Below are 26328 nucleotides of genomic sequence, written 5' to 3'. Positions count from 1 at the left end.
GTGAGGAGTAAGAGGGTCATAAATTTGGAACTGAAACAGATTTTACCAAACATTTCTGAATATTTTTATCAGCCTCCCAGAGACCCAGACTTAAAACCTGTTTCATTCTTGACTCCAGATCTTATTTCTATTTCACTTCTTTCCTACACCTCCTGCTGTTATCATACATAATTACCACCTGAGTCCAAGCTCTTATTACCTCTTACCTGGGTTACTGAATTAGCTTTCAAATTGGTCTCCCAGCCTCACCTATCTATGTTCCATTCCATTTTCCATTCCACTGTCAAATTGATTTTTCTAAATCATAAGTCTGACCCAGTTCAATAAATTCATTTTACATATAAGGAAATTGAAGCCTAAGGGCAAACAGGAAATGCAGGAGGTGAGATTTGAACACAGATGCTCTGGAATCCAATTAGTAATTTTTCTACCATATCATATTCATAGCTTTGTAACAGGGGATCCTAATTATGTATATTATGTATAGAGTTAACCTTAAAGATTATTTAACCCCAATCCCTTTATTTTACAAATAAGAAGACTGAAGCTTTAAGAGGATAAATGATTTTCCCAAGACCATGCAATAATCAATGTCAGAACTGGGATAGTCTATGATAGCTAGACTATTGGGCTAACTGTAATCACTGAGCTTTTATTTGTTAAGAATAGTTCTACTCTTTCATTTTCCAGAAAATAAAACTATAGTCTATACAGTAACACTGCATTTATTTTCAGAGGACCTGATGAGTGATCTGAGAATGAGTTTTAATTTACTGAAGTGAGTGGCCAGATCTGAGATGACAAAGATCTTGGACAACACATTCTGATCTGAAGAATGTGCACTGGATTGGCATTTGCAGTCACATCAGCAACTATTCTCTGAAACTGCTGCCATTCACTAAAAAAGTAATCAGAAGCACTGCTTTCTGGGATTGGGAATCAAGCCGTATTTTCAGGTTTGTGAGTTCCTATCCATTGGACACTAGAATAAAATAGAACTTGCTTTTAGTTTCTATTAGACATTTATGCCCACCAAAACATGTTAACAGTGTTTTGTCTTGAAAATCTTAAAGTATACCTGGATCCACTTGCTAAGGGGCTTGGTAAAGACGGCCCTCCTCAACTCATCCTGATTTTTTCCCAACTATCATGGACTATTATAACACCAAAATAATTTTTTTCCTCATAAAAAGTCATATTAGTCCAAAAAAATAGATTTTACTGTCTTAGACTATTTTAACTTTTCAATACATGTCAATTAACATGTATTAAGCACCTACCATGTGCAAGTAGTTCACAGTTTAATGAAGTAGATAGCACGTAAAAAAAAGTATGTGTAAACACACTATATGCAGAATAAATTTGATATAATCAACAGAGGGAAGGCACTAGAACTAAGGTCAGGAAAGGCTTCCTTATGAAAGATGAGATGTTAGCTGGGACTTGAAGGAAGACAAAGAAATGAGAAGGCAGAAATGAGGAAACAGAGCATTCCAGGCCTGGAGAAAAGCCAAAGAAAATGCCCAAAATGGAGAGATGGAGTGTTTTGCTCTCCAGAACATCAAGAAGGCTAGTGTCAAGTTTGGGGAGAGAGATAATGAGGAAGACAAGCAGGCAGGAGGCAAGATGTAAAAACTTAGGAGAGGTGTTGAGGAGGAATGAGGTTATGAAGGGCTTTGAATGTCAAAAAGAAGATTTTGTATTTGTTCCTAGAAGTGATTCAGAGATACTAGAGTTTATTGCATAAGTGAGTGACGTGGTCAAATGTGTTTTAGGAAGACCAATAATAGCTAAGTAGAAGATGGAATGCATGGAAAGAGCCTGTGGCTAGGCAGACCAACCAACAGGCTATTGCAATAGTTCACACATGTTATGGTAAGGGCCTGTACTGGATTAGCAGTAGCATTAAAGGAGAAAACATGGAATCTATGTGAAAGATGTTACCAAAAAAAAAAAAAAAAATGGACAGACCTTGGCAACAGAATGGATATAGGGAGCGAGAGTGAGGAGTTGAGGATTCCAGCTCAGTTTTAAGACTAACTGACTGGGAGGACAGTGGTATCCTCTACATAAATAAAGTGAGGGGAAAAGGGGAGTGGCCTTCCTATTACACCTGACTGCTTCATTATTATTACTTCCTAGTAGTAGATGCATGTCATACTTCACTAGTGAATATAGAAACCTCTATGGGATATTTGAATTTTTGAACTTTTCTGGGAAAATGCCTTATAATTTCTCTCTATGCCTCTAAATTTCCCCAAGATACTTCCATTTTAAAATATATTTGAATAGAACTTCATTTACTAATAGTTGTTCTTAAGGTAAAAAGAAAGGGACTCTACCTTAATTTTTTACTTTCATTTGGGTTTTAGAGACCCTTACTGTCCAGGACAGTAGTAGTAGGACCTCACACCTCCCCACCCCCATTTCAATCCAATTCACATTTATTAAGTCACTCCTATGTGAAGGTCACCGTGCTGGGTACAGCAGGGAGATGCCAAGTTTAGATAGGACAAGGTCCTTCTAGAGCTAATTCACTTAATAGCCTCACTAAGAAGCAATGTGGTGCCTCGGGACTGGAGACCAGAGTTTGCATTCCACCTCTGCTATTTATTAGCTGCTTTACTTTGCCAAAGTCATTATCTTATTTCTAGGGTTCAGCTATCTAGTTTTTAAATGTAGCAAATAATAACTACGAGTAGTTGTCTAGATCATAAGAGATAATGAAAGAGAAAGGATGTAAACTTCACATAAATGTGAAACACATTCTCAGAACAATAAGTATTTAGCATTCTTGGCTGCAGGAGACAGAGGTTATTTATTTACTAAGCAGCTAGCTCAGTGGTAGCTGAGACTGTTCTCAGACTAATCTTCTAAGACACAGTTTTCATTCACCACATAAGCAGTCATTTCCAAGTTTAAGAACCAAAAATGTTCCCCTTAGGCTGCCACATCAAGGAGAAAGGATGACTTAAGAGGCCCTCAACAATTTGACACCATACTAGAAGGGATACTAATAATTTATATTCATAGTTGAGGTTGCTAGGTGGTACAGTAGTTAGAGCCCAGTACCTGGAGTCTGGAAGAGTCAAGTTCAATTCTGGACTTGAACATTTTACTAGCTATATGACTAAGCAAGTCATATAATGTTTGCCTCAGTTTCCCTGACTGTAATATGGAGACTATTACCTCCCTCACTAGGTGAGGCAGAGGATAAAGCAAATGACCAAAATCTGATTTCCAATGGAATACCAAGTGACCCGAAGTGGGATCCCCCATCACTACAAGAAAGAAGGCCTTCCATCAGTAATGAATTGGTTATGGCTATAAATTTAACCTGGAGAAAAGGAAATAGAATATAAGCAAAAGGAACAGGCCAACTAATTGAAACTGAATTGAAATTGGAAGAGGAATTGGAATTGTTCTGCTTGATCCAAGACAGAAAAAAATTAGGAGCAATAGGTGGAAGTTACAAAGTGGTAGATTCTGAGGCCATGAAACTTCTTCCTAAAAACAAGTAAGTGTGCAAAAAAGAAACAGGTTGCCTCAGGAAGTCCCCCATCAATGAATGTCTTAAAGCAAATACTAGATGACCACTTGTTGGGCATGTTGTAGTACAGACTCCTGTTCAAATCCTGATAAGATTATATGGTTGAAGAATTCCCACGAGATTCTGTGATCTGCTTTATCAAGAAGGTGCACTTTTGGATCTTATAGTAATTATTATTACTATGGGTAAAACTAAGAATGATTTGCAAGGCTTAAAAAGAAAAACATGCTTAAGTAATTTAATGGTTATAAAAAATAATGTCCCAGCCTGAGGAAAATGGACACAATTGCATATCTCATTGAGCAAAAGAACGGCAAGTTAAGGGGAGCTCCAAGATGGCGGTCCCCTTGGGAGAAAGTCAAGAGTGGGCGAACATGTGTCACAAACAAATCATTTCCCTTCGTCTCCGCAACGGGGCGCGGCGCGCCGGAGGGCCAGCTAGAGCTAGAGAAATCGGCGTGCGTATGCACGCGCGCGTCGGTGTCTGCGTCAGTTCTTCAGTAGTGCACACGCGCCGTAGCTTTCTCCTTCCAAAAGTTCCTCCCACCCGACCCCATGGGGTGGGAGGGCGTTTTGGGTGGAGGTGGAGGGGCGGGGAGGGGGGGAGAGGGTAGATGGGTGCGGCGGCGTGGCGGCGTGCAGGGCGGGGGCGCGCATGCGCGCTGGAGCGCCGAGGCGGGTGCAGCGCGGGGCAAGAGGGGGGGGTAGTGGTGAAAAGCCGCCTGGGCCGGTGCGCTAGCCAGTCTGTCCCTCTGCCCGCCGGGAGCAGTGCGTGAGGCCGAGTCCGCCGTTTGATCCGCTCGGCTCCGCCTTGCCTCTTCTGGTCTCGTCTCGTGCCCGCATCCCGCGGAGCAGCGACCCCCGACCCGCTCAAGGCCGGCCGGGATGGGAGTGCAGGTGGAGACCATCTCCCCCGGAGACGGTGAGTAGCCCGGGTCAGGGCCGGTCTCTTCTCTCCCCCCCCATCCCCCAGCCGTCTGCCCCTCGCTCACAGTGTGTGTCCCCTCTGTCTCCTCAGGGCGCACCTTTCCCAAGCGCGGCCAGACCTGCGTGGTGCACTACACGGGTGAGTGCGGGCCCCCTCCCCCGCAGGGCCTCTGGGGAGGAGGAGGTCTGGGAGCCGGATAAAAGCCTGGGGGAGGGTGAAGGGGGCTTCGTGAGGGGAGTCTGGGAGGAGCCTACGGGGAAGGGGAGGAGCTGGGGGAAAGGTTTGTGGAGGGGCGTCTGTGGGGGCGGAATGGGGCCCCGAGGGGCAGACTGGATGAATGGACCTCTGTGGGAGGGGCTGTGGGGGTGGAATGGGGCTGTGGGCGAGAATTATAGGTGCGGGGCTGGGGCTTGGTGAATTGGGGGCCCTGGAGTTTAGAGTGCTAAGGGATTCTGGCATCTGTCTCTGAATCGTTGCAGGTCGAGATCTGTTTAGTTTTAGTTTCCCCCCCCCCCCCCACCTCCCCTCACATATTTCCTCGGATCTAGTCTCCACCTGTACCTAGCCCCCAGAAGGGAATGAGGCTGGAGGGGGAATTGCTGTCTTTACCACCGCCCACCCACCCGTTAACAATTAACATTTGTATATCTGAAAAGCCTTAGATTCTTAGTGGGTTTGGGGGAAAAAAAAAAATAAAAGTTCTCTGTCTCATTGGAAACGCTGCTAGCTTTCCATTCGTGGTGCTGACCCATATATGGTGATCCTGGCCTGGTTTGGCTCTTCCTATCATAAAATGTGGTGTACAATCTAAATGGGTCAGTGGTGTGTCTTTTACACCAGTCAAGCTCCAGGTCTTAATGCCTGGCTCACTTTCTTTGCTGCCACATTATTCTCTGGAGTGCTCGTTTTGTCTCCATTGAATTCCAAAGTTTCCTAGCAAAGAATGAAACTTTAACGGGGAAATTTTAATAGAGAGGTACTTTATGCTCTTTGAGATTCAGAATTTTTTGTGTGATCTCTAAAACAGCAAAATTATCATTTTGCAAATTGTTTTGCAACTCTCCTTTCTCTTGTTACCTTCCAGTTCGCTGATAACTGCCCCTTGGTCCCCTCAATTCTCTCTTTTCAAAGAAATGGGGATGGTGGTTCGTGTTCTATCAATCAATGGGCCTCACTCAGGCTGCCTCTTTCCAAGTCTTATAGTGCTGGAGTTCTTTTCCGGCACTGGGTGGGTCTATTTCCTTGGGGGCCTTAAAGTGTTTTCCCATCCAAGTCTCTTTAGTCATGAATTAGCTTCCTCCAGAGGAAGTAAGATGGGATTTGCTCTTTCTCCTTGTTTCTCTGTTTTGCTGTTTCCAAATCAAAAATTTACTGTACCATAGAGTTTGAACTTCAGCCACTTGGCACTCAGCTCCTGTAGGTGGAGATTTCATCTGTCAGAGCTAAAGATCGCTCTAATGTTCTCTTCCTAATCTCATTTGGTTGAATCCTGGTAGAATGGTCTCTCCCTCAATCTTTATTCTGTTGCTTCCAAAACTACTACCTGAAATTCATCAGCTAGTGTTTGTGAATTCTTTTTAAAATATTGATGGTCATCTTACCATATGCAACAGTTAAACTGGTTAGTAAGGAAATCTTTACTCCTATTTGAGTTTTTTCAAGCAGAAAGAGAATACTAATATTTCAGTTCCTCAGATTGAGAGAAAGCAGGATGGGTGTAGCTGAAATCACTTAGATATGAATAATTGGACATCTTCCCCATCTTATCAGGAAATAGTTGGCAATAAAAGTAATTCTTATAGAGAAGCTTTTCAACCTCCTGTCCAGATTTTAAGCAGATCCATTTGTTTTGGGGCAAAGAGAGAGTGATTTGTGGTATAAGAATGAAGAAATGTTTCCCTTCTCAGTTTTTCTTTACCTGAAAGTAGACTTTAGAGGGAAAAAACCAGAACCTAACAAGAATATCTGAAAAAAAATTATTTCAAAAAATTTCAAGGAGGGAAATTTTGTGCTTGTGTTATTGATTTACTGGTCCTATATATATGGTGAAGATTTTTCAACTCCTAAGAAGCTACTGCAGAATCACTAGATTTGAGGAATGAAAGAAATAGTAAAACTCATTTGTCCTATACCTAGGGAGGGAAGGGAAAGGAGAAAGAGCAGATGAGGAAAATGAGTCCCAAAGTTGTTTTTACTTAAAGTTATATATATATATATAGCAAAATGATGACTAGAACCTAGATTTCAGTTTTAGTCTATAGCAAAATGATGACTAGAACCTAGATTTCAGTTTTAGTCATCTTTCCACTACAACACTCAAATAATGTCATCCATTTTTACCCATTGATTTGTGTTTCATCCTAAAATATTGATATAAGAAATATAGTGAAAGATGTTTGTACTGTCAGGATAATAGGAAACATAAAATGAGGGTATAATCAAATTACACCTATTTGTTCCCTATTTGAAATGACCATGTGTATGTAACATTTTCATAAGAGAACACATTGCTATAGGACCTAGAATACCATGACATACTACCGCATCTTTTTTCTGAAGCTGTATATTTCTCCTGGATTGTACTTACCCCCTTATCCACAGAATAAAAAACAAGAACTGCTCAGCAATAAGACTGATTTGTGTATGTACACTAATACAAAAGCTTTCTTTTTATTCCATTTTCGATAAGCTATACAAAAACACAACAGTCATAAACCATCTCTGGCACACTAGAATAGACTGTTCTTGCTTTCTCAATGGGCATTGTTCCAGTAATTATTTACCACCAACCTCACAGGAATAACCTGTTTAAAACCTGTGTCTTTTTGAACTTAAGGATGGGGGTGGAAGGGTGGGGTAGGGGAGACTGCTATCTGATGTGAATGATATTCCTTGGTGGTGCTAAAAATTATGGTGGGATGTGGAGATTATAGATGTTCTTATACCCTACTTGGAACAAGAAATCTCTATGAAGTTCTGATACATAATATCTGGCAAGGAATCAACATGCCCCTCAAGGAAAATACAGAATGGGTAAAGTCTTGAATATGGTTTCAAGCTGCTTCAACCTCTTTTTGAAGTACCCTGAGGGAGAGTTAAAATCTCTTCTATACCCAGCACATTGTAGCATCTCTGAATAGCACAGTGTCTGGCACACGGTATGCACTTAATAACTGCTTAATGACTGAACAGGCATTTACAGTTTTGTTTAGGAACTGGAACTGAACTAATAACGTGCCTAGTACCTTGAGCTCTGTGTTATTAGAAGAGTCCAATCCTTACATTGTAATGTGTTCTGACATATTGTGCTTCTTGTTCACAAAAACTAGTCTGCTGTTATATAGAGTTGATGGAATTTTTATCATTTCATAAAGCAAGCATCTTCTATTTGTTGTGCAGTGCAAATTCTTCTAATTTTGTGAAGAGCACTAGCTATGAATTCCTAAGACTTGGAGTTCAGGCCCTCCCTGGGATGCTTACTACCTTTGGGACTTTTGGCAAGTCACTTAATCTTCCTTGGGCCTCAGTTTCTTTAGCCGTAAAAGGATGGGTCCCTGAGATCTCTAGACCTATGGTCCTGTGATATTTCTGCCTCCCTCCTTGTCTAGGTGTTATAATTTATCACCTTAATGACTTTAGGTGGAATATGAGGTAATTGTTGGTTACACTGTCATTCTCTGAAAATACAACTGGTTCTTCTACCTCCCTCTTGCCCCCCCAATCTTTCACATATTACAACAGTTTTTGTTTTTCTGCTCCCTTCTTGCTCTCCTTTAAATCCAAGCACAAGCACATAACATAATTGCTGAATTCTTACCGTGGCCCATAAAGGTGAGGTAATGGCCCTACACAGTCAGTTCTGCTGGAACCAGAATACAGATTCCCTGATTTTTTTTCCCCCTCTAAGTCAGAGAAGTTGTAACTTGACCAGAAAGACAATAGCAGAATTGGAGCAAAAATCTAGTAATTAAATCTAATAAAAGTCTTGCCAGATATTGTTAGGTGCTCTTTTAGGTTTGGGGAAGAAAAGGGGGAGAGTTGTCACAAAAGGGATGGTCATTATTCTTTAAATTCTGATAAAACTTGTTGGGACCTAGACAGTTCTTACACACCCAGACCAGTATTTTGGAATTATAATTTTTGTATCTAAAGTTGGAGAGGTAAGGATTTCTCCAACCATCTATACCTCTATAAGGTTTTTTAGTACTTGTCCACAGAATACCAAATGGTAACCTTCAGTCAAAGATAATACTATTTTACCAATCTGCATATAGTTACATTCTTGAATCACAATATTTTCAGTATCATTCTTCCATGAAGTAGCAGGTTTCTAACTGATTTTGTAACTACTTTTAGTGAAAATACGGTTTTATGAGTTTTGTTAGAGAGGTTGTTAGCTTATATATATATATTATTCTAAAAAATATCAGTTGGGTGAAGCCTATGAACCTTTTTTTGTAATGTTTTAAATGCATAAAATACATAGAATTACAAAAGAAAATGTTTTTTAAAATGTGTTCACAGATCCCAGGTTAATATCTCCTGAATTTAGAAGATTGGTTAAGAGGCTTAGAGATTTTGTTTAATTTGGGAGCTCAGTAGATTACAGCATTGGTTTTGTATTAGAACAAGAGAAAGCCATATCACGATTGAGATTTAACTGTAATTTAAAGTTAGTGGTTTCCATACCAACCTGGCTTTTCAGATTTGGAGGTAGATACTTTACTATACCAACCTGGTTGTTTAATCTGGTTAAGAAACCAGTTTGTCTTTATTTGGCAGGGAAAGAATCACTGTGGCAAAGTGGATAGAGCCTACTCCTAGAATCATTGTGACTTGAGATTAAGTATTTTCAATTATACTGGTTGTGTAATCATGAAAAAATCAAGTCTCAATGCTCTTAGCAACTCTTTTAAGACTAAATTGCAGATCAGTTGTCCGTCTGCAACATTATCACAATATGAGTTCCCTTCATAGATAAAATCATAGGTCCAGACTTTTTTAAATGACATCATCCTGTTTGGGTTTTAATATTATCACATGATTATTAAACTTGTTTACTTATTGAAATATAAATATATTGCTTTTAATCATATAAAATGTTTCTGTTCTCTAGTTATTCTGATGTAGAATAAAATAATGTAAAAATAAAATAATGGCTACCTTGCTATATCCACTTGTTATATCAAGGCAAACATTTGTCTGGAATAGAGACAAATTATGTGCCCCTAAATTTTCCATAGAAATAGATTAAATTGTCAGCTTTTAAAAATTAGCTGTCAGCCACAATTTTTTTCCACCCAAACTTGCCAGAGCAATTACTAAAATACTTGGGAGTTTTTGTGTGGCTGTGCCCACACTTCATCAGTATGGATAGTCTAGTACCTTCTTACCATCACAGATAATCTTCACAGATTTCACTGGACTGAAAAATTCTGTAGTGTGGTAGACCGGGTGATGAGCCCCATGCAAATTTAGCTGAGCTGGTTCTTGGATGACAGAATCCAGGTAATACGTAACAAAATAGCCAAGAGATTATGATCTGCTGGCATGGTCTTCAAGAATCCTGGGTCTCTTCCAAGCCATATCAAGATATGGATGAGATGGAGGAACCAGAACATTGTAGCAGAATTGACTAATATTTACCTTTTTTTTTTCCTTTTTTCCTTGGTTTTAGTTCCTGATAAGGGTATTTTTAAGCCACAAAGTGGACATAAATTGTAAGGAGGGAGAAGCAATTAAGAGCTTTAGCTATTGGGAAGAATTCCTAAAATAATTGAGATTTAACTGTAATTTAAATGTACAAGTCAGAAATCCACTGTAGCTATGGATGGCTCTTCTAAGTATACAAAGTAGATTTATGATAATCTTACATTAAAAATATTTGTCCCTTAAAAGACTATCATATCTCCTCTGTTTCAGTATCTATCGTAACTGTTGTAAAGTAGGGACTTCTTAGAGCATCTCTACATTTGCAGTAGGTGGCCAATACTCTGCATACCTCTCAAACAATCTTAGCAAAGGTATGACATTTGTCTTTCATTTCACTTTTTGAAGTTAACGCTTTATATTTGGCTTCTATGTATGTTTTTCAAGTTGGGATGATTTTAATGTTTGAGAAACTGGAGAATGGTTCATTCAGAGGGCAAATGTTTTAGATCATTCTACTCCCCTAGTACTAATAATTCTGAGTGATGTGCTGTGCCTGGAAGCTTCAGGCAAACTTGCATGTTTTATCATAGATCTCTGGTGTAGACTGCCAACTGTGGCAAAGACCTGGCAAGTATATCCTGTCTGCAGTCCTAGAAGCAGAGCCAAATACTATTGAGATAATATTTGCTATCAGATCTCTGAGATCTTTGAGCTAAGGACAAGGTTGTCTTTTCCCAAATACTTCCTGTAAATATGTAGGGTTTTTTTTTTTTTTTCCCCATTAGTACAGTTTGCAGATGCTAATCTTTGTCAAAAAGAGAAATGTGTTAATGAAGTTAAGACATCAAAAGTTAGCTATGTTTTAATATGGATAATGATTTGCATTTTTAATACTTTTGTTCAGTTCTGTTTGACTCTGAGTGCATTTGGGGTTTTCTTGGCAAAGATACTAAAGTGATTTGCCATTTTCTTCTCTAGCTCATTCCACAGATGAGGAAACTTAAGACAAACAAGGTTAAGTGACTTGCATAGGGTCACACAGCTAATAAGTGTCAGAGGCCAGAATTGAACTCAGTAAGAAGGTAAGAGACCATAAAAGTAGAGTTGTTTAAAAAAAAAAAAAAAGTTTACAGGTTTAGGCCAACTCTTTCATTTTATAATAAGGGAAACTGAGGCTTAGAAAGGTTGTGACTTGCCACGGATCAAATAGCTAATGAATGACAGCCAGAATTTGAGACTAGGCCTTCTGACTCTTAAATGCATTGTTCTTTCTATTAACTACATACATCATGCTACCTTCTGAGACAAACATAAGAAAATAGGAAGGAAGCCACCTCTACTTTGCAAAAGCAAACAATGCTTGAGTTATTATATATATACTATTACATACTTTAATGCTTAATCAAAGGTTTTAAGAGACCAGTAAAGCTACAAAGGCCTAGGATTTAAAGGAAAGGTGTAAATCATTAGTCATCACATAGAAGTTATATAGAAAGAAGTACATTATATACAGAAGGAAAGAAAATAATCTGATAGAAATGGACAGTAGAGACAGTTGTCTCATGCCTATTTACAAGTACTTCTAAAACCTTTCCCTTTCTTCTGATAGAATAATTTTTATATGAAAAATCTCTGTTGGTTTTAGTGTAATCATTTCTATTTCAAGTAAAAGAAAAACCATTTTTCTTACAAGCAAATATTTCTCTCATTTAATTCAGAATAATTGAATGTTGTAAGTATGATTAGGGTTTTTCCATGTTTTGGTCTCTGAAGAAAGTTGTCTTGTTTTTCAGTTTATATTGACATTTTAGTGAAAAGATTAATCAGCAACTGAACCCATGTCATGATTCATTTTTTTTTTCAGAATGGCATTTATTAAAATTTTATCTGAATATTATCATCACTTTTTAAGCACAAATATTGCAGCAATTACATGGAAATTGCTAATCAGTTTTCTTTTGTGATTGTGGGAAAGTATATCTGAAATTTATTGTGTAGGGAAAAAATAAGCAAAAGACATCAGTTTTTAAAGAATAACATGTTGAAATTTGAGGAAATTTCACCATGTACTGGGATAAAAACGAAATTTAATGATGCCAGTGAAAACCACTTTTCTAAGTAACCTTTTTTTTCTTAGTCCCATCTGCAAAGTAGCTATTTTTTCTATCTTTGAACAAAGCAACACTAGCACTATGTAACCATTTCCTCAAATGAAATCCTACCTTAGCCCACTTCCTTTTGCTTTCTTCTCTTTCCCATTATCTTATGATACTTAACTAAATCATAGAGAAGAGTGGCTAGTTTTAGAGAAAGAGATCCAGTCTCCTCTTCTTCAGTCTTCAGGAGGCATGAATAGAATCTTCCCTATCAGAAGATAGCCTACAGAACAGCTGAAACAAAGTTGGAAGAGAATAAGTACAAGTTTCTATCAGCAGCTTTCTAATCAGAACTTTTTGTTTCTTTTTTAAATAATGTTATTTGTGACCTTTGTTCTTTCCCTAACTTGTTTCCACTTTTGGTCTAAAATCCTATTTTTCTCTTCAGTTTTCTGTAGTTTAGAAATAGAAGCCCTATATTTAACTTTAGGTTATGTCTTATAAGAATGAATTTCACCATTCCCAGAATTTTACTAACTACAAGAAAGATGATGAGCTCAAAATTTTTTGTTTGTTTGTTTGAAATGAAGTTCCTTTAATAAAACCCAACAAAATACACTTCCTCATATTTCCTTAGTATATCTTAGTGTTTGGCATATTGTTTAGCAAAATCCTAAACTCAAAAAAAGGATATGGAAATATAAGGAGTAGTTCTTGATGTCAGGTTGCTTAAAATGTAGTCAAAAAGAAAACTTGAAATGTGTAGAGCAGTAAGGCATATAATTAATATTCTGCACTTGTATAGCTACATCTAGAATATCGTGTTTGGGTGCCATATTTTATGAAGAATATTCACACGTCCAGAATATGGTGTCCAAGATGGAAGGCATTCTAGCAACTGCCACAAATAAATATTGAGGAGTGATGGATGTCTTCAGTAGTTAAAAGTATCCAAGTAAGTAATGAGTCACTAAAGGTTTTCAAAGAAAGATAAGGATTATTTGAGATCCTTGAAGAGAAAAAATAGCCAGAAATGATCTCTTGGAAATATAAACAATATTCGTGTTTCAGGTAGGCAATGGAGTAGATAGCCTGGGAATCGTTTAAACTGTAAGATTTTAGGTTGTCTTTTTTTAAAACATGAAATTGCCAAATATATTAATTGAAAGTTAATATTGTAATTAAATTAATGAATTTTTTTTCTTATGGTTTCAGAAGAGTAACTAAAATTTCCTTTGCAGTGATTATTGATGTCATTATAGTCATTGATAAATGCTTCATTTGCTGTCCACTTCATATGTACATATTACTTAATGTATATATATACTTCCCTTCACAAATGTGTGTGTGTGTGATATTATTGGGATTTTTTGTTTGGTTGGTGTTTTTTTGTTTTTGCTTTTTTTGGTGAGGCAATTGAGGTTAAATGACTTGCCCAAGATCACATAGCTAAGAAGTGAAGTGTCTGAGGCTGGATTTGAACTCAGGTCCTCCTGAGGGCCAGGGCTTTATCCACTGTATCATCTAGCTGCCCCCAGTATACATGGGGGGGGGGGGGGGGGTTGACTTACATGTGGTTAGTCTATTTAAAAGGCACTCTAGAACAAGGATTCCTGACTTACAGCTTGATAACAATTGCTAGAACCCCCTATTACATTTCCTTGTATTTCAATCAATAAATATTTGGAATCCACTGAAGACTTAATTAAAGATGAACAGAATTCATTAAAATTTGCTGTATATTTGATGAATCAGATATCTGATCTTGCAAACTTTCTAAACCTTTTCTCCTTGTAAATTTTGCATTCCAGCCATACTTGCATATTAACAATGACTTAAATATAATCTATATATGCATGAAATGCCTTTTTCCTCTTTACATCTATCCAAATGCTCCTTTTTATTTTAGAGTTAGCTTAATTTCTTTTCGCTTCCAAGAATCTCCTTAACCACTGTCATCCACTGATCTCTTTCCTGTAGAGGCATTCATTTTACATTTTCATACCACCTTGTGAAATTTTGTCTTAATCCTTAATCATGGCTTTCAGATAATCCAATAATTCTTAAAGTATCTCTCCTTGATCTATTTTCCAGATTTCCAGATAATATATTTTACATTTCTATTTTTTTTTTCATTTTTTTTTTTTGTGAATCATGTAGTCATCAACTTACTACTTACTCAATTCTAATTTTTAAGAAAATATTTTCTTCATTGAGTTTTTGTACCTTCTTTTCCTGTTGGCCAATTCTGGTTTTTTTTTTTTTTTTAAGTGTTCTTTTCTTCAATGAATTTATGTAATTTTTCCCTCTATTTGTCCAATTCTGCTTGTTAAGGAGCTCTTGGGTGGATTTTTGTGCCTTTTTTTTTTTTTTTTTTACCATTTTTATTTAAAGTTTTGAGTTCCAAATTCTAATCTCTCTTCTCACCTTTTCTTGAGATGATAATAAGATATGTTATTCATGTGCAATAAAAAATGTAAAACATTTTCTTATTTGTCATTTTGTACAAGAAGATTCAAGAAAAAAAAAATGAAAGAAAGTGAAAAATAGCATGCTTCAGTCTGTATTCAACCAGTATCAGTTCTTTCTCTGAAGGCAGATCGTATGCTAGTATGTTTTCATCATTAGTCCTTTGGGATTGTCTTGGATCATTGTATTGCTGAGAATAGCTAAATCATTCACAATTCTTCAGCAAACAATATTGCTGTTACTGTGTTCGATGTTCTGGCATCAGTTCATTTAAGTCTTCTTGGGTTTTCTGAAACCATCATGCTCATCCTTACAGAACAATAATATCCCATTACAATAACATACAATAACATACCAGGTTATTTAGCCATTCCCTAATTGATGGGCATCCCTTTGATTTTTAATTCTTAGCCACCATAAAAAGAGCTGCCATAAATATTTTTGTACAAATAAGTCCTTTTCCCTTTTGAGGTATATTTTTGGAATATAGACTTAGCAATGGTATTACTGGATTGAAAACCGTATGCACAGTTTCATAGCCCTTTGGTCATATTTCCAAATTGCTGTCCACACTCCACCAACAATGCATTAATGTCCCAGTTTTCTAACATCTATCATTGTCTCTTTTTGTCATATTATCTACTCTGATAGATGCCTCAAATTTTTAATTTGCATTTCTCTGATTAGTGGTGATTTAGAACAATTTTTTGTGTGTGACTATAGATAGCTTTGATTTCTTTGATTGAAAACTGCCTGCTGGAACCAGGAGATCATTATATACCTCAATAACAATACTGTTTGAGGGTGTATTCTGATGGAAGTGGATCTCTTCGATAAAGAGAGCTTTAATTGATCAAAGATGGACAGAAGCAGCTACACCCAAAGAAAGAATGTTGGGAAATGAATATAAACTGCTTGCATTTTTGTTTTTCTTCCCGGGTTATTTCTACCTTCTGAATTCAATTCTCCCTGTGCAACAAGAAAACTGTTCGGTTCTGCACACATATATTGTATCTAAGATATACTGTAACCTATTCAACATGTAAAGGACTGCTTGCCATCTAGGGGAGGGGGAGGAGGGAGGGAGGGGAAAAATCGGAACAGAAGTGAATGCAAGGGATAATGCTGTAAAAAATTATCCTGGCATGTGTTCTACCAATAAAAAGTAATTAATTAATTAATTAATTAAAGGAGATAAAAAGGAAAAAAAAGATAACTGCCTGCTCATCTCCTTTTACCTTTTATCAAGTGGGGAATGTTTTGTGCCCTTTTTTTTTTAAGCTATTATTTTCTTTTTTTTTTTTTTATGCTTCCTTTACTAATGTGTTGATTCTTTTTTGTCTTGCATCACTCATTATTTTCCCACTTTTTCCTCTACTCATTTGATCCCTCCCCCCCCCAACCAGCAATTGGAGTTAAATGACTTGCCCAGGGTCACACAACTAGGAAGTGTTAATGTCTGAGGCCAGATTTGAACCCAGGTCCTCCTGACTTCAGGGCTATTGCTCTATATCCACTGCACCAACTAGCTGCCCCTACTCATTTGATTTTTAAAATCCTTTTTGAGCTCTTCCACTAATTGGTGGAGGAGGATAGCGATCAATCTATGGTTTTCTTTGGCTTAGCATGTAGCCATTTTGACTTTGTTGTCTTGTGTGTTTGTGTTTTGACCAAAGTAATTTTCTCTCTCTTTTTTGTTTTGTTTTTCTTAATTGTTCCTTTTTCCAGCCTATTGACTTTTGACTTTTTATTACAATTGACTATATATATTGACACTGTCCCAAGCTTTGAGTTTTTCTTGTTGTTTTCTGAACTAATTCTGGAGGTCTGCAAGTTTTTAGTTCTTTCAAGGTGGTATGGTTTGAGGAGAGATGTGTTCGTTGCTCTTCTGGCCTATGAGAAACCACAAGCACTTTTTTCTGCCCTAGAACTGTGACTAGGCTTCATGTGCTGCTGCAGTTGTATTGTACACTCTAGCAATGGGACTCCAACCCAGAACTGTGTATGGATAGTGTAACAATCCTGCACCCATGGCCATCAGAGGGTTCACTGTAGTCTCCTTCTGACCCAATTGTCCCAACCCCCATATTGCCTGTGGACTGAGAGCGGCAGATGCTGTCCTGCTGTGTGAGTGGTCACCCCCAATGCCTGTTGCTGACTTGCTGGACTGTAGTCCACGTTATTCTCGACTGTATTACACACTCAACACAGTGAGCTGGACCTTATCTGCCGGCCTGTCTTGAACAATAGTTGTCCTTTAGATTTTAAAGTTGTTTGGAAAGAAATGTGGGAGAGTGTTCAGATGCTTCACTGACATCTTGGTTGTGCCCCCCACTACTTAATTTTTTAATTGTATTAAGTGTCTTTCTTGACTTCCTTTGAGGTAAGGAAGGTGGTTTTCGTGTTTCTCTACAACTTGAACTGCAAGTTTGCTTTAGTTGCAACCTGCTCAGTAAATATCTGCTGGATAAATTAATAAACCCAGAAGTGTACTAGAGTTTTAGAACACTCAGTTCTTGAGTTGATAAAATATTAGAGCTAAGAGTGACCTTAGAATATAAAATTGTAGAATCTTGAATCCTAGACTGTTTTATGTAAAAAAATTCTTAAAAATGATATTGTCCAACTCCCTTCCTTATCTCTCTTACCAGTACTTTCAGTATATTTTAAGCTATAATTGGTTGTAAAATATATTATTTACTCTAATAAATTTCTATTTGAGTTTTGTCATGTCTGGGGTTGTAAGACTTTCAAGAACAAGAGGCATTCTTTGTGTAACACCTTGCAGGACTAAACTTTGTGAGTACTAGCTTAAAATTTATATGCAGGTGCTAGTTGTGATGGATTTGCATAAGTGGTAGAATAGTTTGCTTTGCATAAAACTAATGTAATGTACTTTTGTGTTCTTAGATCTCTTATTGTTTAAGTCCCTTTTTGATATCTTTTAAAATATTAAATATCTAACTCTTTATTTACCTGGGTTCAGCACAAAGAATTCAGGCAAAACTTCCCTAAATCATACTCGACACATAATGCCCAACTAATTCAGGTTCTTTTGACACAGAAATGAACTTAAAGTCAGGAAGTATCATGTCCCATTCTTGGTATACAACTCTGGGAACCATTACTAGATGGTGCCTCTGATAGTTAATAGATTGTTATTTGCAAGAGGACTGGAGATTTGATACTATGCACTATTCTTAGATGTCTGGGTTTTTTTTATTTATTTCTTAGGACTTCATGTAATTTAAGTTGGTTTTTGAGTTACAAGTCACAGGCTATGAGTTTACTTTGGGTGAACTTAATTTTTTCTTTTCTGTTCTTCTATTACTTTGTACATTTGCACATGCCTCAGGCTTGAGTGATCAGAACTCCCAATGGGATGCTGCTGTTTATCCTTTTCCTTCCATTACTCCTAATATTCCATTAGCAAAATCAGCCATATTCTCATCTCTTACCCTTCCCCCCCCTTCCTATTTTGTTAAGGTCCAGACTTTCTGTCTACTGTGATAAAGCATTAGATTGATTTTTAACACTTTTTTTCCCCATCCCTTTTTAGAAATAACTGCATGAGAGTGGTCTATATAGTAGTGGTGGACGGTGGTGATGTATAGTATTTTTTCTTCATCTCAGTACATGGTATTCTCATGTTTGTGGTGATCTCACATCCTCCTGAGTACCAGATTACAGGATATGACTTTAACAGGCGCATTTAGTATCTGCTTTAGTATTCTCAGAAATACTATCATCTGAAAACCATGGTGGTTTTTTCTGAAGGAAATTAGCAGTTTTGATAGTATTAATAATTCAAAGGTGATTGGAGTAGGGAAGGACTCATTGGTTCCTTTTTGAGGAGAGAATATTTTTCAATAATCTGATGTTTGCTCTGACTGTTAACTAGCACCAGATCCTGAAGGATCAGAAGTTTACCTTTTGCTTGAGTTTCTTCTGAACTCTGTTGTTCTTGAATTTGCTTTCTCAGAGTTCTTTCCTAATTGGAAATTAAATCATTTTTCTTTAGGACAACTATATTGTGAAAGTTGTTGAGGAACTTTGCTGAGAATCTTTTCTTAGAGGAAAGTTATTAGGAACCCAGAGATGAAGGTGAACTCTAGAAAAGGGAAATGACTTTAAGGTCTTTAAGTTAGTCACAGATCCAGGTGGATTTGAAATCAAGTTTTTTGACTCCAAGTTCAGTGTTTTTTCCATTTATAGGATTCTTTCTAGAAAAGTTTTTCACTTAATCTTTTCTATCTTCAAGAAAAGTTCGTTTGCCCCACTGAATACAATGAATAAGAGAAGTAGGATACAAACAAATTTTGATGTTTCTCTGGAATAAATCTGGGTCTGGTTTTTACTTTTCCCAAAAAAAGTTCTGGAAATTTGAAGAAATAGGCACAAATTAAAGAATTTTGAACTGGGAAAAGTTGATTTATTAGTAATGTACTGTTGGTGAAAGTTTAGGTTATATTTTGCTTTGTGTTATCAAATTCACAATGTTGAATGGTCTTTGTATTTTGTTTAAAGAAATAACCCAGTATGATTAAAAAAAAAATTTTTTTTAAAGGATTGTTTAGTCACTAAGCTCCTTAGAAGTAAAAAGTTTCACCTGAGTGGTAAATGCATGCAGGTAGAAAATTTTAACTGTTCTCCTGGTTCAAGTGTCATTTCAGAAGGGGCATTTTACCATTTCCTTAAAACTTAACATCCGGCCTCTGACCAAGTGAATAGTCGGGGGACAGTTTCTAGATTCTAGTAATGAATGGAAAGTCTTTGCTTTTTTCTTTATATTTTACTTGTTTTGAAGAATGGAGTACAATGATATTAGCACAGGGCAAAATCTGAAATATACTGTGGGGGGGGGGGGAGTCTTTAGTAAACTTCCATTTTATATTCAGGATTGATGAAGAAAAAAAAAAAATCAAGTCACAATTTTTATTAAGTACTTACTAGCCATACATTGTGCTAGGGATATGGTAACAAAGCCAGCCCTCTACCCATGAGGAGGTTACATTCTGATAAGGGAAGACAACACATAAAAGGAAAGGGGAAAAGTGGAGACTAATACCAAAGTGGCTTGTTTGGAGGGTCAAAAACAGGGCTGAGAAAGGAATGATTAGCTGACCCGAACCCTTTCTTTAAATGGAAGTTCCATGAGGAGAGAGTGGAGGGATAGTTCAAGTTGAAGAGGCAGCTGAGATTATCACAATAGTCACTGCAAAGTAGATAGTTTACTATTCCCATTTTGCAGATAAAACTTGGGTTCTGAGAGAAAATGTTGCCCAAATCTGTAAGACCAGAAGCAGAATTTGAATCTAATCTTTCCATTGTACTTGATTTGTATTACTTAATTAGTATTTCCTAAATAATATATATGCTTTGTTTTTAGGGATGCTTGAAGATGGAAAAAAGTTTGATTCTTCCCGTGACAGAAATAAACCCTTCAAGTTTGTGATGGGCAAGCAGGAGGTGATTCGAGGCTGGGAAGAAGGAGTTGCCCAGGTGTGTTTATGTTCTTGATGTTCCTAATCATACAATATCTTAATTCTATTAAAGACTTTAACCTTTTAATGGAAAAGCCTTACCTTTTTAAATTGCTTTGGTAAGTCTTTTTTTCCTTCCTATAATCCTGTCAGTATTGAGACTCCCCACTGGATAACAACAAACTCACAATCTTAATTAGGATATATCTTTTGATGAACTCCAAGAATATTTGTTTGTGCTTTCTTGGTGTATTAGTCATGATCTGACTTTAGTAGTTTATGATCTAAGACAGTAGAATTCAGATTTACTCAATAAAAGAGTTAAAATCTACTTACCCAAAGAAATGAAGTTTTAGTCAGGAAGAGAGAAGGTCATAAACTCAATGGAACTAGAGGGAACTTCAGAACTAATCTAATCTAACTTTATTTTATGAGCCAAAAGTTCACAGCCTGGGGGAGTCTTATTTCTGCTTTCCAAATAGATACATAAGCTCTCTTTCTCCTAAAATATGTTCCTAATTAATCTCAAAATACAATGCTCTAGATTCTCATTGTGATGGATTTTTTAAAAAACCTTGAGCAAGAATCATACTAAATGAAATGGTGGAAAAGGATTGTGATTTGCATCTGTGAAATCATAGATGAACCCAAGACAAGCTTAACTTTCAAGTTTTTCTACCCTATCTATGGATAATCTTGACAGTTTCCATTTTTGAGCTTCCCTTTTCTTAATTCTTTTAATTATTCATTTGACTTCAGTCATGCTCCCCATATCCTTCTCTGGTTTCTCATGGCGGAGAAATGACCTGGATTCTTGAAGAGTATTCCAGTGGAGTAAAAACTTGGCAAATTTTTGCCATTCAGTAAAGGTTTCAAGTATAACCTTGAGAATAGGCCAAGTCTTGCTAACTATATGGACAGATATGTCAAGCGTACCCAAGGCCAGCTTCATGGTGGCTTCCCACTCCCCAATAGGAATTTATAGCATCTCTCTCATCTCGTATGCATACATACACTTTTATTCCTCCTTCATTACTAAATTTTGACATTCCCTTTCTGTTAACATTCCCTGTTCTGAAGTCTGATTCATTATTAGTCATCTCTTATGTTTGTAGTCAATAATAAAATCATAGATTTAGAGCAGGCTGGTATCTTAGATTAGGACTTATTAAACTTTTTAAACTCACAGCCCCTTATTGCCAAGGAAATTTTTATGTGAACCCCCTTTCCCAGGTACTTATACCCAGGTTATATTCCCAGGTATTTATAATTAATCATAATTTGTGACCCCCTACATTCAGTTATGAGACCCCATATGTAGTCATGAGTCACAGTTTACGAAACTGGGCTTTAGGGGGAGATTGTGTCCAACCCCTTCATTTTATAGGCGAGAAAAATGAGGCTGGAAGTGATTATGTAACCCTTTGCTAAAGTCACACAGTTATATAAGTCTTTGAGTCAGGATTTGAAATTAAGTCTTCTTAACTACAACCTCAGTATTCCTCCCACATGTCTTTCAATAGAATATAGACACGGAAGGAGATTGTGATATGATAGAACAGACTCTTGGAGTCAGAAGATCTAAATTTTAAACATGGCCATAGTTAATTTAATTCTGGATAAGTGACTTGACCTCTTTCAGTTTCAGCTTTCCCTTTGTGCTCTAAAGAGACTACAATAATAATAATTACCTTACTGGGTTATGAGGAAATCACATTACTGTGTGATATTATTACTTGTTACTATCTTAGTGATATGTAGTATGTAATATTACTTCATTACTAAACTATAAGCTCACTCCTTAGTATGGGATATCTTTTGAAGTGATGGCACTAGGGGAAATAGGAGGATTGCAACTCACGGAAATTTGGGGTCAATTACAATATTGTCTATAGTAATTATAAGGAAACGGCAAACCCAAGATCATTGAGTTAAAGTTGTAAGAGGCAATTTTAGGCTTGGTGTCAGGGAAGAAACTTCTTCACATTTAGAACTGTCTAAAAATGGAATGGGGAAATATGGGCCTTAAGCAAAAGCTGAAAGACTTCCTGTCTGATATATTATGGTGGGAAATCCTTTTGCATGTAGATTAAATTAGACTAAATTGTTGCTGAGATCCTTTTGTCGCTAATTTCCATGCCAGTTAGATTAGGTAGGCAAGTTAGCTTACGGGGTCCTTACTGGGGATCTGAATACAAACTTGCATTGTCCTGAATCAAGTAACTGAACAGACAAGTCTGTGTTTAGAGGAAGAAGCAGCTTCAAGCCTATGGTAGAAGCTAAATATGAAATATCAAGAGACCGGCTCATTATAAAGAAGTAACCCTAAATAAGAAATCACTTGGACCAGCAAAATAGGGACAAGTCTGTCAGTTCTGTTGTTTTCTCTGTAGACTATATTGGATAGGTTTATTCCAAGTTTGTATCTTCTGCTTTTGTTTCTTTGGCCTGAAGGTTGACTTTGGTCTTGAACACAGCAAAAAATCCTGAATTTGTAACTGTATTTACACAAGTGGAAATTTGATATTTAAATGTTATCTTTTTGAGTAGTAATGAAGTCTCTTTTCTGTAGTGTATTCCCTTTAAATCAGAAAGAACAGCCTAGGAAAACAAAATCTTAGATGTATTCTGAAAACAAGGAAATTTTGATATTAGGTCACCTAAAAATAATCCATAGCATGGCTTAATTTAACTTCACACTAGAAGTTGGACGATATAACCCAGATTTTTTGTTCACAAGGTAAAGCACATAGGCCTAGACATTGAAAAGTACAAGTCAGAAAGTCCTTGTGTCTCTCTTAGATAAGTTTTAGAGGTATTTATAGAACTCATTCATTCAACAAGCATTGAACATTACTTTCCCACAGTAAGATACTGTTTATTAGAATTTCTAGGGCCACTGCCTTCTTTGTTATATAGAGGAAGAAACTGGGACCCATAACAGACAATTGCTTTTTCTAGAGTCACAATGATAACACTTGTTCTTTATTTTTTTCATAGATGAGTGTGGGCCAGAGAGCAAAAATGACCATCTCTCCAGACTATGCTTATGGTTCCACTGGTCACCCAGGTATCATTCCACCAAATGCTACTCTCATCTTTGATGTGGAACTTATAAAATTGGAATGACAGGAATGGTTTCTTCCCCTAGCTCCCTGTTTCTTGAGTAAGTGAAATGGAGTTAATTTAGAGATATTAACCTTCCTTCTTCTTCATCCTTCTATGTTTTCCCTTTTCCAGCTTCATCAAAATATGTGATGTGGTTAAGTGATTTACTGAAAAATCATAGTTTGTGACAGAATTGGAGCTAAAGCTTCTTAACTTGCTGTTCTTTGTATTGTCCCACTCCTTAAGACTCACCATCTAGAATAGTGATAGCTTCTTATACACACACAAAAGTATATAGTTTCTACCTTCTAAAATGACGTAAAACATGTCTATCTTCTCTCCCAACCCCTCCACTTTGTGGGGTTTTTATCCTAATTGATTCAGTCAGTTTTGACCCTGAAGTTCTAAAAGCTACATTTCTAGCTCCTCTGAAACTTGAATTTCATTTAACTAATTTGCAAATGATTATGTCAGTGACTTTAAGCAAAACTGGATCTGAAAAATTAATCCAGCATCCCTGGATAAAATTATGATCTGTGTCATTTTTATTTTTTGATTTGTAATTTTTATTTTTTTTTTTAGTGTTTAATCCTTAACAAAAAAATTTCTCTTCCTGAGCCGCATCAGATAACCTGTAGTATATTATATACATTCTTCTTTCTCTAGTACCTTGAACTACTATTATATGTCTATGGAATGATGTAATGGGGAGAGCTTTGTATTTGAGTCTGGCTTTTTCTAGAGTACTTTCATTGTTTTCATCTGATAGTTTAAATTTAATTCCATTTAATTACCCCTGTGATCTTGGGAAAGTCAGTTCTCTTCTTTGATCCTCAATTTCCTCATCCCCAAAATGAGGAGATTGAAATAGATGATGTGTAAGGAACTTGCCAGCTCAGAGAATTGCCATATTTTTGCCATATCTGTTCCCTCCTTCATATTCATATAGATTCAGAAAGTTGGGACATGAATGATGGAAAGTCTTTACCATTAGCAGGAACTACTTATTCTGGGGGTTGGGAGTAAGGGAAGGTGGTCATGGACTTTTCTGATCTCAAAGTTAGGGAAAGATGATCATGAGCAGGATTGAGTCTTGGTTCCTGGCCCAGCTGGCTACCTGTGGCAAATCAATGTAGCTTTTGAACTTCAGCTTCCTCAGCTATCAGACAAGTAGAGGAAACTAAGAAACTCACTCTGTTGACCTGTTGTTTTACAGGGGTGTTTTGAAGAAAGTATTTTGTAATTTGCAAAGTAAACAGGATAGAATCAATGTGTAATTCTAATGCTAATTCTAATTCTAGTTCTAATGCTAGAACTGTGGATTGAAAATCAAAAGGTTTAAGTTCTGATTCCTGCTGTACCATTAACTCATTGTGAGACTCCTTTGAGCAACTTTTCTATAAAAAAGAGTCAGATTTAGAGTATATCTTGAAAGTTGCTCTGACAGCCTGTGGCCATCTAACGTCCCCTAAAAGCCAGTTGGTTGTCTGACTTCCTATTGAAAGCTGGCCTGGCCAAATGGCTATTGATTCTTCTAACTTTCCAGCTCATTATTAAGGAATGATTTTAGGGTGTTACTTATTCTCTATTAACTTCATAATGATGTTTTTTGTATTGATGGAACTCTGGTTTTTCTGTTCCCAATAGATTGGACACATGGAGGAGTCCAGAGTCTCAGCTTCAAGAAGAAGAATGCACATGGATTTGTATGGAGCTTTTCCCTGATATTCCACTACATTCATTGTATAGACATATACCCCGATTGGATGTGTTATCACTTGGCTTTGCTTCCAACTCTTCCTCCTTGTATATGTGTTGTCTCTAAACTATACACCGTAAACCTCAACTTGTCAAGTCATTCATTTTTTGTTTTTGTTTTTGGGGTCTAGATTTAAATTGAAATCTTTTGGGTATAGATTTAAGATTAAGTGTATGATCAAGCATTAACAGCACACGATGGGTTAACCTTAGAATAGGAATTATTTGGACAGAGAAAATCTTTGTCCCTTTTATTTTTTTGGTGAAATTTATCTATTATGTATTGAAAAAAAGATTTTTTTTTTTTTTTAGCTGCTGCTGCTGTAAAGCCATAGCAGATTGAGGAGCTATTGAGGGCGGACATATTCTCCATGTTGAATGATTTCCTTGGAGCATATCAGTCACCCTATCCAAAATGAAGGTGGGGAAGGAGAAGCTGCTTCAACTACCCAACCCTCCTTCCCCTCCCCCCTCTTAATCTCTGCCTTTTGAACGCAGATATTTTCAATGCAGTGTTGGACACGCCACTTGGTGTCTTATCTACAGGACAACTCGGGTCAATATAAATCTACTTTGTTGATGCCTGACTTTTTTTTTTTCCATCTTGTGGTTTTTCTAATGGATTTGGAGGACTTTTAAAAAATCTCCAGTAGCCATCAAAGCTCCACAACTACCTAAATTCCAAGAACTTGAATTGATTGTTAAATTGAAGGTGCTGTTTGTAGAAATTATCAACACAATGAAAGCCCAGTCATTGTCACAGGAAATAGTTGCGTGTTCTCTACAAAAAAAAAAACCAAAAAACAAAAAAACAAAACTGATGCTGGTCATCACAGCTTCAACATCTCCTGTTTTTGATGCTCAGCTTCCCTATTGCTGATACCCCTCCTTCCACCCCAACCTTCCTTTTTTCTCCCACTCCTACCCCCTTTTGCTGTCCGTGTAGTGATTGGTAAGAGAAACTGCCACCACCCACTCTCCCTCCACCACATGAGTTTCAAGTTTTATTATTGCAATAAAATGCTTTATGCTGGCTTTTCTCAACTCTTGTGTATTGGGTGTTCTTTTACACTCCTCCTCCCTGCCATTTGGTACATTGTTAACTTACCATGCTAGAGCAGAAACTGGGGGAGGGAGATTTTATAATTCTCCCTAACTGCAGTCAAGTTGAATGAGATGACAGCATTGAAATGTCTTCACTGAAAGATACTTAGTTTTTTTAGAGAGGTTATAATAGGGTTTCCTCTGAGTCCTATCTACCACCAAAATAGTTTTGCTTAAATT

General features: G+C 36.9%; 1 protein-coding gene across 1 annotated transcript; it reads left to right on the top strand.

Moving 5' to 3' along the window:
- The first annotated feature begins 4223 nt into the window (after positions 1–4223).
- Positions 4224–26088, top strand: FKBP1A (FKBP prolyl isomerase 1A). The gene is made up of 5 exons (XM_051979511.1): positions 4224–4472; positions 4569–4616; positions 20085–20197; positions 23179–23344; positions 24934–26088. Exons 1-4 carry the CDS (start codon positions 4436–4438, stop codon positions 23305–23307), a joined length of 327 nt encoding a protein of 108 aa, XP_051835471.1. The 5' UTR covers positions 4224–4435; the 3' UTR covers positions 23308–23344; positions 24934–26088.
- The last annotated feature ends 240 nt before the right edge of the window (positions 26089–26328 follow it).

This window comes from Antechinus flavipes, chromosome 2, assembly GCF_016432865.1.
Source record: "Antechinus flavipes isolate AdamAnt ecotype Samford, QLD, Australia chromosome 2, AdamAnt_v2, whole genome shotgun sequence".
Taxonomy (NCBI): domain Eukaryota; kingdom Metazoa; phylum Chordata; class Mammalia; order Dasyuromorphia; family Dasyuridae; genus Antechinus; species Antechinus flavipes.
The sequence above is the reverse complement of the archived record's forward strand: the minus strand, read 5'-3'. Positions and strand labels throughout refer to the sequence as shown.